At 44.1% G+C, this 12,671-nt stretch overlaps 1 protein-coding gene across 3 annotated transcripts; it reads left to right on the top strand.

Annotated features, from left to right (window-relative positions):
- Positions 1–4,147: 4,147 nt before the first annotated feature.
- c17h6orf136 (chromosome 17 C6orf136 homolog) lies at positions 4,148–12,633 on the top strand. Of its 3 annotated transcripts, none has more exons than XM_042012279.1 (7): positions 4,148–4,229; positions 5,736–5,939; positions 6,026–6,688; positions 8,050–8,138; positions 8,213–8,413; positions 9,557–9,626; positions 11,499–12,633. In XM_042012279.1, exons 2-7 carry the CDS (start codon positions 5,841–5,843, stop codon positions 11,640–11,642), a joined length of 1,266 nt encoding a protein of 421 aa, XP_041868213.1. In that variant the 5' UTR covers positions 4,148–4,229; positions 5,736–5,840; the 3' UTR covers positions 11,643–12,633. The 3 variants fall into 3 exon arrangements, with proteins under 3 accessions (XP_041868213.1, XP_041868212.1, XP_041868214.1); XM_042012278.1 differs by having other exon boundaries at positions 4,183–4,349; XM_042012280.1 differs by lacking the exon at positions 4,148–4,229 and adding an exon at positions 5,023–5,041.
- Positions 12,634–12,671: the final 38 nt, after the last annotated feature.

The following is a 12,671-nucleotide window of genomic DNA, read 5'->3' as shown; positions in this document are numbered from 1 at the left end:
CTGCCCTCTACTGCCCCCATTTGGCTGGAGGATTGGCAGGTTCCGGCTTCTTTTTGTCCATATTGTAACAAATAAACAGGAAAAATAAATCAGATCATATCAAATAAATATTAATGAACAGTATCAAATAAATAAATAAATAATTTATTTAGTAAAACAATACATTTCTCTCAAACCACTGTAAAAAAGTATTTCATATTTATTTATTGTTTCAAATTGTAATCAAAATCAGAATACTTTATTAATGATGTAGGAAATTGTGTGCACACAGTCGCTTCATGCCAAATAAGAAAAGATAAGATAAAGATAAAAATCACAATAAGAAAAATGACAGATTAGTAACAATATCTATATAAACAGATCCAGGATCAATCCTGCCAGAGAGTACTATGTACATCAGTATGATAGACAGTAGAATGTAGTGCAGAGTGTAAATGTATGACAGTGGATGTTGCTGCTATATGGAGGAGTTGTACAGTGTGATGGCCACAGGTAGGAATGATTTCCTGTGTGGTTCAGTGGAGCATTGAGGTGGTATCAGTCCGTCTCTAAAAGTCCTCCTGTGGCTCATCAGCAGGTTGTGAAGCGGGTGGGAGGCATTTTTCAGTATTGTCTTAATTATGGACAACATTCTCCTCTCCGACACCACTGTCAGAGAGTCCAGCTCCATCCCACCACGTTACTGGCTTTGTGGATCAGTTTGTTTGTGTCTGCAACCCTCAGTCTGCTGCAGCATGCAGCAGCACAGAGGATAGCACTGGCCACCACAGACTCATAAAACATGCTGAGCAGCGTTTGGCAGATGTTAAACCACCTTAGCCACCTCAACAAATAGAGACGCTCTGGCCCTTCTTGTAAAGTGCAGCAGTGTTCTTAACCCAGTCCAGTTTATTGTCAATATGCACTCCAAGGTATCTGTAATGAAACATGTGTCGCTGGTGTTCTGGATAATAACAATAATGGATTAGATTTATATAGCGCTTTTCAAGGCACCCAAAGCGCGTTACATTGTGTATCCATTATTCATCCACTCCTCTCTCATACCTGGTGATGCTAAGCTACGTGTGTAGCCACAGCTGCCCTGGGGCAGGCTGACGGAAACGTGGCTGCCAGTCCGCACCTACGGCCTCTCCGACCATCACTGAACATTCATCCACATTTATTCACCAGTGATGTCAACACTACAGGCAGGGAGGGTTAATGACAGATGACGGTGGGAGTGGGAATCGAACCGCCAACCTTCTGGTCATTGGACAACCTGCTCTACCGCCTGATCCACTACCGCCCCTCAATCTCCTAAATCCACCATCAGTTCCTGAGTCTTTGTCGCATTCAGCTACAGATGATTCTGCTCACACCATTTGACAAAGGAGTCCACAGCAGCTGGATGTCCCACCTCATCTCCTCCCTGAATGATTCAGCTACAGCAGAGTCATCAGAATCTTCTGAAGGTGGCAGGTCTCTGCAGGAGCTGCAGCCAGATGTGTGGAGGGGGAACAGAAAGGGGGAGAGGACGCTCCCTTGTGGTGCTCCAGTGTTGCTGACCACTGTGTCCGACACACAGCGCTGCAGGCGCACATACTGTGGTCTTCCAGTCAGGTAGTCCACGGTCCGGGACACCAGAGTATCCTCCACCTGCATCGCTGTCAGCTTCTCACCAGGAGGGTTGGCCTGATGGTGCTGACTGCACTCGAAATGTAAAAAAGGTTAAAAGTAACAGAGTAGAAGAAATTATGTCCATATGAAATTTCCAATGTAATGAATTTTGTTAATGGAAGTCAGATAATGCTGCAGGAAGCGTGTTAAAATAAAATCAGCAATAGGCATGAATTTAAGCTTCTTCTTGTTTTTAAATTACTGTCACCTGATGGATTTATGTAACTCCAGAGATCTCCATATTTTAAGAATGTCAGACCACATGAGGAAATCCTCATCATTGACCCGTTTCAGTCTTTTTATCTGCCTCCCAGTAATCGTGCACAGCATATGTTGAGGGTTTCCTTCCACTAAAAAGTCACATTGCTGTAGTCAAATCAAAGCTTTGTCAGGATGCAAACACAGAACATAGGAGTCAAATGTCAGGAATCTAGATTTTAGTTAGGTGTAGATCTGTTTTTCCTGGATGCTGCAGAACAGGGATCCTGAATCCTGGTTCTGAGTGTGTCCTGCAGGCTTTAGAAGTTTTTGAGTGTGTCCTGCAGGCTTTAGAAGTTTTTGAGTGTGTCCTGCAGGCTTTAGAAGTTTTTGAGTGTGTTCTGCAGGTTTTAGAAGTTTTTGAGTGTGTCCTGCAGGTTTTAGAAGTTTTTGAGTGTGTCCTGCAGGTTTTAGAAGTTTTTGAGTGTGTCCTGCAGGCTTTAGAAGTTTTTGAGTGTGTCCTGCAGGCTTTAGAAGTTTTTGAGTGTGTCCTGCAGGCTTTAGAAGTTTTTGAGTGTGTCCTGCAGGCTTTAGAAGTTTCTGGTTGGAACACACTAGACTCAATTTAATGGGTAATTAGGAGACTTGTGCAGAGCTTGACATCAATCATAAACTGAGTCTGAATCAGGTGTGTTGCAGTAGGGAAACTTCTAAAACTTGCAGGACACCGGCCCTCAGGGACCAGGATTGAGGATCTCTGCTGCAGAATGTGCTCGTGGGTTCCTGCATGTTGTTTAAAGAGTTGTGAAGCAATAATTTAATCCCTGTAAGCACTTTATCTGCCAACAGAAATATTTAGGTTTCTGCTTCACATTTTGTGTCTGAATCAAAAGTTCAGATTTGACCAACCGACCACCAAACATTTTATCATGGTTGTGTGTCTGTATTTGTGTTGTTTTGGGGCTCTGGCATGAGTCTTCTGCTGGTGAAACTGGTTTAAAAATGTACAGAGGTCTGAAGTCTCATGGACTGTTGAGGTGTTTTCCACAGATGTACCTGGACCAGACTGAGCAGATGCTAATAGATTGGAGGCATCATTATGTTTATTTCTGCTCATGTTAAGCTGATTTCTGCTGTGAAAAATGAGTAATCTGAACAAGTGACCTGCTAAGGTCACAGCAGATTTATTATCTCTGAGGTCAACGTTCCTGAGATGCTGTTAATCATTTGACTCCGTAGCATCGTGGCTGAATAACCAAACAGATCTGCTGCAGGGTTCAGTAGACCATCTCATGTGAGTTTTCTGATATCAGATTGTTTCCTCCGTCATTGCATGGGTCTGATTTACTAACAAGACTCAAGACTTTATATAGCTAGGCTGCCATTTGCTCGAGAACACATGTAGGTAACAGGGGCATAAGAGTACTCGCACAGCTCACCCATTCACGAATAAATGAACGAACAATGTCTGAACAAAACAGCAGCAACAAGACAGGTTTAAAAATAAAAAGTCCACATTATAATAAAATAAATAAACAGAGCAAATGTGCAAAAGCACAAGAAAAGTGCTGTACGAGGAAGCAATTGATTACCTCAAACATGAATAATACAGTTCATTAATCAAACGGATTTTACTTGACTTCCTATCACAGTGCTGAACGTTAATATGTGATTCTACTAACTAAAGTTAATCAAATTAAATCAAATTCAATGAAAACTACACTCCAGGGGGTAATGTGATGCAGTAGCAGCATTTTTAAATAATAAAGAATCAAATTAAATCAAAATACTTTAAAAATGTCAGAGGGAAATTGCAACGTTGTAGTAGTTTGTTTTAAAGGGAAATTATATATATATATATATATATATATATATATATATATATATATATATATATATATATATATATATATATATATATATTAATCCCAGAGGGAAAATACGATGTTGATATAGTTTTTTAAACGAAATAATTATCATAATAAATATGATTAATAATAACTAATAATCATCATCATAATAATTAATCAAATCAAGTCAAATAAATAATACTTTATTATTCTCAGAGCATTTAATATTTCAGATTATACATGAATGAAGAATGAATGAAAGGTGAATCAGCATTTTATCATACTACTTTCTGCTGCGTTTTTTTTTTTTTTTTTTTTCTTTTTTCTGCTGAAGTCTGAAAAAGTCATAAATTACTCAAATAAGAACAGACTGTTTTTTGTGGATTTGTTTTAAAAACATGTTTCACGGGTGTCGCTGTGTGGCCGCGGTGCCCGTATTTACGACGACAATGAAGGCACCTTTACGGCGGGCTGCGTAAGGCGTGTTCTGCCGGGCAAGGACACACAGATCTAAATGACATTTGTGTAAGTTACCTGAGTTACTAACTTGCTAATTGTCTCCGGTAACCAGACCCGGTCATACCCACTTTAAGCTAAGGGGCGAGGATATCTACATAAATGTGAGATGATTTTCCACAGAGAAAGGTAACAAACGTGACGGGCAGGTTTTCCCGGCTAAGCTGCTGCTAGTACGCCTAGCATGCTAGCAGCTATCATTCTGTCACCGTTGGCAGCGCTAGCTAACAGCATATATGTTATGCTCATTTATCCAAATAATCTTGGTCTCAGGAATGGCTAACATGGCATATATATATATATGAATGAAAAGCAACTGTGTTATATTTCAGCTTGAATAACTTGAATACAAGCTCCATCATGCTATTAAGTGTTGTGAATCTGCTGTTTGCAATATGTTTAAGGCTAGTTAAGAGTTAATGTCTCCGCATTTTCTTGAACAAAATGCACAAGAAATGTTTCGTATATGTAGTGTTGGCCTTTTAGCACGTTTAATACGGATAGCTGCTGTCACAGAGCTGGAGTTTGTTACTGTACACTGAGAGGGTTATAACATAAGAATTCAGTGTAAACGTGAAAGACTTCTAAGTTTTTACTTCTAAAACCTGCTGACAGAATGAGGACACTGGAGATGATTTAAAACAAAATGACTCTGGACATTTGGACATGCAGGGACAGCACCAGGTGAGTTGTTGGTATCAGCTGCCACCGCAGACTAGTCCTGGTCATGTGCTGCGTTCGAGAAGAACTAAGAACTCGGAATTTCTGTTTTCACTGTAGAAAGGGAGGAAAGCCCCCCGATTGTGGTCTGATCCTCAACGGTGAGTCGGACAAAATTTTGGTTAAAACTTCGTCATCTTCGATCCACCTCCATCTATTCCTTTTAAGACATTCATTAAAAGGCAGCACGCCAAGTAAATATTCTTATCCTTTTTCTTATTATTTACATTCCAATAAAACCACGGACTAATCCTTTTCAAGCTTTCTCAGAGAACTGTATAACTGCTGTGGAGAATTTGTTCTTTGTATAAGCTAAATCGACAGCTATTTCTTGTGTTCTCGTTACATGGTATGATGGTAGAAAAAGAGACAGTTCTAGTTTCCGAGGCTCATTAAATGCAGCGCTAGTTGCGGAGTGCTGCGGGTCATGGCTTCCTGGTAGAGTTTCTGTGGAGCTTCAGGGGGTTAGTGAACATCAAGATCAGGACTACTCAGTTCGTTCCTACAAGGGCGGCAGTCCTGCAGGTTTTCAATGTGTCCCTGCTCCAACACACATAAGGATGTGCTTTTGTATCACTGATGTTCAGAGATACAGACGTCCTACACCTGAAGCCTTGAAGACAAAGAAACAGCAGACCGTCATGTTTGTTCATTTACAACTTCAAATCTGATCAGTATGTATGCTTAGCAAGTTATAGGTGAATGTTTTGATCAGAATATCTGCAGCCGGATTATCAGCGATGGAAGGAGACATTTTTCATGTTGGACATCTTTGTCTTCTCTGTGTGCTCTCAGGTCTGACGAGCTTCAGGAAATCCTGCAGTAGTCTGAGGTTCCCTCGGAGACTCTTTGCTGTCTGCGTTGCTGTGGGTGATGGTCTGCTGGTGCCCCCTGTGGTGAATGGCGGTGTGCAGAGGAGGCATGGCCCTCTGGGTGGGTTGTGTCTGCAGCCACAGCAGGAGGCAGCCCATCCAGAAACTGAACCTGAGTCTCAGTCAGGTAAACTGCCGATGATCCCAACGTCTCGCCAATCAGAGTATTAATATTACTGTAAGTGAAAGTGGATGTTCCGGTTCTCCTTCTAGGTGTCTGAATGGCAGTGGATGAATCCGACCCGCTCGCTGGGTGGTGCTGCCTGGGCCCTGGCCCCCCCTAACAGCCTGAGGTATCAGAACATTAGGCAGCCGCTGCTGTCCCACCCGCTGCACCACGCCAGCCAACCTCAGAGACATGGATGTGACGAAGACTGGGAGGAGTCTCTTAGCGTGTGCCTGCTGGTGCCGCACAGCGAGTCACATGACCTCCACAGCCTGCTGGAGCTGCCGTCACTGAGTCACGTTAAACCAAGAGAGCTGCTGGTTCAGCGGTCTTTGGAGTTCTGCTTTCCTCTCACCACGGTGGATGGCAGCCGGGAGGATGACATCAGTGTGGAGAGCCCCCAGAGGAGCAGAGGTGATGCTGTGGAGAAGGAACATGGCTGCTTCAGAAGCCTGTTTGAAGCAGAAGGATGTCCAGCTCCCTTCATGTACGGCTCTACGTTTTATTGTTTCCACTGCCCGGAAACACACCTGGTGTCCTGCAGTGACGGAAAGTCCAACCAGGACTGTGGACTCAACAGGTGGCCTGGAGACCTGCTGCCATCAGTGGATCTATGCAGCTCTGCAGGAGGAGCAGAGGTGGAGAACTATGATGGAGACTGGGAGAGAGAGGAGAAACTGTCCATGATGTATGAAAGGCTGAGGATAGAGGTAAGACACAGAGGAGAGGAGAAAACACCACAGTGTTCACTGCTGGACTCTGAGAGAGGGTGGAGGAGCTTAAGAAGGATGGAGAAGAGAGGAGATGTAGGAATATGGAGGAGTGAGGAGCTAGAAGGAGGAGAGGGGAGCTTAATGAGGATGGTGAGCTAATGGAGGAGAGAGGAGCAAAAGGAGGATACGTTTGTGTCTTTTTTTGGGGTGTGTTGGGTCTTATGTTCCACCAGGTCCGTCTGGAGCAGATCGTTCAGGCAGGATTTCAGTCGATGGAAAGCAAAGTGGATCTGGTCGATTTAAAAAAATAAAACACTATGTGCAGACTTTGGATTGTGTTTTATTTTGAAATGTCAACATTACACCATAACCGCTGGCACGAGCACCAAGCCGTCAAGTGATACTTGACACGTGGACGTTTATCTTGGAAGTGGAAAATTACACCATTTCGTACAACGTCCATACTATAATGAAATAAAGAGCGAGCACATGAGACTCGGTCGGACTGGCAAAAGAACCTTTTGCTGGTTCATTGGTCTCTTTAAATCCCCATAAGTGCACCAACTGTTACGCGATGTTGCAGTTCTCATGTGAGCGTGTGAACTGCAGCATCCAGCAGAGGTGCTCTGCTCTGAAACGCTCCTGGTGTGACAAGGTGGCAGGCGGAAAGCGGCGCGTTGCCGCTCCGCGCTCGGTGTTGCCGCTCCGCGCTCTTGGGGCCGACGGGTAGACCTGACTTTTAAAGGATGTGTGTATGTGTTGGGCGAATGACTGCAGCTGTATTTGTTTTAGGTGGTCGCTGCAGAAACGCTGTTTCTTTTTGCCTGAACTACTGTCCTATGGAGGTAAATGACAGTAAAGCTTGATTTGATTCATCAATGAGCTGAACTATCTCAGTTATCTGAGACCTGACGTTCATCCACATCATTGTTTCAATTCAGTTGAACTTTATTTAAAAAAACAAGGACTTTACTGTAAAACTCAATGTGAGCATTTAACTGGTGAATCAGATCAAAACTGGGATCCAGCAGCCACTGGGTGGAGTATATTACATCTGTCAGATAGTGTGGAGCTCTGGTATGACTGGTCTGACTGGTCCCTGTCATTAGACCTGACCTGCACCTGCTGGTGGAAACAAGGCTTAAGATCACAGTGGTCCAGGTATCTCCTGATTAGTTAACTGGCTGACCTGATCGCTCTCCAGTATCTTGTAATACATGACACTGGAATCATCACAGAGGTGTGTGATGGAGAGAAAAGATGATGGAGAAGTTGTCGTCATAGTAACACAGCAGACTTATCAACAGCTGTGCCTCCATCATGGTTTATTTCTGATGAATAACTTCTGTGTTTTTCAGCTTCCAGGTTTTTTCCTGACCAACCATGACTACACCATGTACTCTAATGATGTGGAGTTCATCAACGGCCTCGTCAACATGAAGACCAGGTGAGTCAGGTCCAGGCTGAGGCTGCTGTTCTGCTCTGAACTACCAGTCAAACCAGTGTGTTCTGTCTCTGCAGAGGGCGTGTGGCGTACCGCCTCACCCTGTCCATGTGGCGCCTCCTCTGTCTCTGCTACTACGCCGAGGCTCGGCTGGATGTTCTGAAGCTCACCAAGCACATGGAGGATGGGACCATCAAGGCTCGCTGGAGGGTTAGAGGACTCCCTCTTCACACCGTTCTGCTGCGCTTCTACCGCAAAGACAAGTCTCACCTGTACAGGTAACACAGTTTGTTCTATCACACAGCTGGAGCTGGTTTGTTCTGGTGGAGCTGGTTTGTTCTGGTGGAGCTGGTTTGTTCTGGTGGAGCTGGTTTGTTCTGGTGGAGCTGGTTTGTTCTGGTGCATGGATCTTTTGTTCATTGTTTCTAAAGGACCTTTAGCTCACAGAATTAGTTTACAGCTCATACAAAAACATGGTTAACCTTCTTTTCATGTTCTCAAACTTTATTTATTTCATGTTTAAAATGAAGCTGCATCCTCAAAGTGTTCATTCTAAAGCAGCTTGTAGAGGCAGAACTCCTCTGTGGTTCTCCAGAACTCCTCTGTGGTTTTCCAGAACTCCTCTGTGGTTCTCCAGAACTCCTCTGTGGTTCTCCAGAACTCCTCTGTGGTTTTCCAGAACTCCTCTGTGGTTCTCCAGAACTCCTCTGTGGTTCTCCAGAACTCCTCTGTGGTTCTGCAGAACTCCTCTGTGGTTCTCCAGAACTCCTCTGTCAGCTTCTGCATGTCCTGCTGCAGCTGCTGCCTGCACGATAAACATGTGATTAACAAATTAACCTTCCTGTCTGATTTCTTAACACATCTGTGGTTCTGTGATTAGATCCAGGACACACCCTCTCCTGGTGAAGTCTTTTTGCTGAGTTTATCTCCCTCATGTTGATATTCTACATGTTAGCTACGTAGTGTGTACAAGCATCTTCTGAGCTGTAGGACCTCATGCTTGTCAAAAGGAGGTTAAAGTGGTGCTCAGGTGTTCATCTGTACTTTGAACCAGAGAAAGTCCTCCATAAAACATTTCAGAGGTGGTGCAATCTGCAGCTGTCTGCAGAGGGACCTCTTATCTTTACTCGCTCACTGACAGATCATTTAAGAAAATACTGCACCAATAAAACCAGTCATGACAACCAGTTCAGGCTACTGGTTCCAAATCAGAGTTCCCACAGTATCAGTCAGTGATAGCATTAGCCACATTAGCCATGCATCCTTCCCAGACCTGCTCTCTGACTAACCCTAACTTACCCACATCCTTCCCAAGGGTTGTTCCTCAGTTGTAATGACTGCGTCAGAACTGTCTGGTTTGATAAGTAAACTAGTCTACTGTCTCAGTCTAATCTTTCTAATCCAGATGTCATCTCTTCCAGGTCGTATGATGCTTTCTCCACGTTTTACGTTGGGCAGGACGGACTCATCCATTGTCACAAAGTTGAAAAGGTGAGCAGACAACTTTCGGTTTCCACATTGAAGCAGTGGAGCTGCTTTAATAGACTAAGGGCACATTTACGCTGGTGCTGCTTGGTCCACTTCCCCGGATAGTACGGTTCGTTTAGAGCAGTGTGGACACTCATTCTGGTGCGGACCAATGAAGTGGACTCTGGTCTGATTGAAAACCGGAGGTGTGAAAGCAAACGAAACCATCCAGTGGACCAGAGACAGGTTGACGTAGATCAACATGGTGGATATCTGGCTGCCTCCCCTGCTGCTCATACCGGACAGAATCTGGTAAAAACCAGATCACGTTTGAAACCAGAGCACAACCAGAAACCAGACTGCAGAAATTTATTGTTGCTCTGTTGTTTGCTTGTGGTGCAGTCCTGGCCAATCAATGAGCCAGATTTGCTTCTTCTATCTTCTTGGTCAGTGGTTGTTTTGGAGAATATCACCCCCTAGTGAGCAGCTGTTGTAACTGCGTGATGTTGGCCAGACACTCCAGTCCACTTCAGTAAAGTGCAGTGTGAAAGCAAAGCAAATTAAAGGAATGTGTGACATTTCTCTGCGTTCTCCACCCAAATGAACTGAGCCCCTACGACTATCTTGGTGTGAATAAACCCAGTGGAAGCTCCAGAGCAGAAACCCCTCAGCATCATCTATGGTCCAAACACTGATTGATGCAGCTGCTGATGACTTTTAACAGCACTTCCTGTCAACATCTGTCTGTGGTTTACAGGAGTATTCACCCCCTTTTTGTCTTTAAACAAACAGATCAAACAAACTTTATGTGAATTTGATGCACTTACCTTCAAAAGTCCCATAATCAGTTCAGTAAGGTCCAAATGTCCATATCCACCTTCTCTGGAAGGACCCAGAGTCTGAAACAGCATGAAGACCAAGGAGCCCTCCAAACAGCTCAGGGTAAAAGATATGGAGGTGTAGAAGAAGACTTCATGGAAGCGTGGATAGAAAAAAAAAGCTACTGCTGATAGAAAAGTTTGCCAGAAGACATGAAGTGGACTCTTAAAACATGTGGAAAAGGTCCTCTAAAAGAGAATAAAACTGAACAAACCAATAGTGAAGCATGGTGGTGGCCACATCATGATGTGGGGATGTTTCCACCAGCAGGGAAACAGGTCGAAAATGAGGGAATATATTAAAATAGAGATACTTTATTAATTCCTAAAGGTTATTAATCAAGGTTCTCCAGCAGCTCACATTATAGAGCACAGCTACTGTTAAAAAGAAATAAAAGCATGGAATTTCAGGGAAGACCCCGGGAGGGTGTGTTTTATCTTCTCTAAGGTGTAGCATATTTCTATGGGAATTTAGGATCACTCAGACGTTGGTCCTGTGGTGGAACACTGAATAAGGCTGTAAGAGGGAACAGGTCTACGGGTGTTGTATCGTGGAGCAGCAGCAGCATTATCACAGGTAGGTTCAGTTCTAAATCTGGATAGCTTGGTTTTGGACCAACGTGTTTGATATATGGATGACAAATAAATTCTTTCTGTCAGACAAAAACTGAGATATAAATGTTTAAGTCCTCAAACGTAATTGCACTTTGCTGCATGAGGGAATAAAAACCACTGAGGGGTTTAAGGAGAAACGGTTAAATGGAATGACTTGAGGCTAAGTCTAGACCTCGATCCACCCGAGAACCTGTTGCAGAACTTAAAGACTGATGAACACCAACAGAACCAGAACCTGAGGTGTTTCAGTTTAGAGAATGCACCCAGATCATTGAAACTTCCTCAGAGAGACTAAGACTGATTTTTACAATGTTTATAAAATAAAGTTTTCATTTCACTTTTTTTGTTTTACTTGTTAAACATCCTAAACTCAGTGGTGTGTTTCTGCTGCTGTCCGTTTCAGGTGATACCGGCTCGGCCTCCCGTCCTTCCCGGAGTGACTTCCCTCCTCACGGGAGTTCTGGTGGCTCTGGGGGTCCAGGAGCCCAGACCAGCCCTGAACCTGCTGCCCCTCTTCCTGTCCTCACTCCGGCAGAGCAGAAACTGACCCCAGATGAGCTGGGAGTGGAATAAAGGAGACTTCCTGAAAGACGGATCATTCTCACCATCAGCACAGACTCAAGTTTAAGCTGAACTTCTCTGTTCTGACGCGTCATCGTTGTCCCTGAACTGTTTCCTCTGCTCATAAGTTCCTCTGAACTCAGAACCAGGTCCCACATGGTCATCAGCCGACACGTTTTAGTTTTTAAAGCTGACCAATTTTAAATGTGCGTCTTTCCCAGCCAGAAAAGAAAAAATGCGAGAGCGTCTGGGCGACGGATCAGCCTCCCAGCTTCACCGCGGCTGTTTGAGGGAGGACGTACTTCTTGAAGGTGGCTCGCACTGGCCTCCCACACAGTGCTGACCAGCTCTGACTGGTTCTGATGGGGTTTTCTCAGTGGTACGACCCAGTTAGTTTGATTATTCAGAACCATCTTCAGATATTTAAAGGTTTGGTGTTTAATTCAGGAGAAGGTCCACATGGAGACTCCGGCTCGGTTCTGAGAAGCAGAAAGAAACTGAGACTGAATACAGAACCATGAGAGAAACCCACACAGTTATCGTTCATGTGGACTCAGACTTTATTTATTTCATGTTTAAAGCTGCATCCTCCAAGTGTGTCTGAAGCAGCTTGTAGAGCTTCATCAAACTAACAGTAGCTGTGGTTCTCCAGAACTCCTCTGTGGTTCTCCAGAACTCCTCTGTGGTTCTCCAGAACTCCTCTGTGGTTTTCCAGAACTCCTCTGTGGTTCTGCAGAACTCCTCTGTGGTTTTCCAGAACTCCTCTGTGGTTCTCCAGAACTCCTCTGTGGTTCTCCAGAACTCCTCTGTGGTTTTCCAGAACTCCTCTGTGGTTCTGCAGAACTCCTCTGTGGTTCTCCAGAACTCCTCTGTGGTTTTCCAGAACTCCTCTGTGGTTCTGCAGAACTCCTCTGTCAGCTTCTGCATGTCCTGCTGCAGCTGCTCCTGCCAGCATAATAAACATGTGATTAACAAATTAACCTTCCGGTCTGATTTCTTAACACATCTGTGGTTC

Source organism: Melanotaenia boesemani, chromosome 17, assembly GCF_017639745.1.
Source record: "Melanotaenia boesemani isolate fMelBoe1 chromosome 17, fMelBoe1.pri, whole genome shotgun sequence".
Classification (NCBI taxonomy): domain Eukaryota; kingdom Metazoa; phylum Chordata; class Actinopteri; order Atheriniformes; family Melanotaeniidae; genus Melanotaenia; species Melanotaenia boesemani.
The sequence above is the reverse complement of the archived record's forward strand: the minus strand, read 5'-3'. Positions and strand labels throughout refer to the sequence as shown.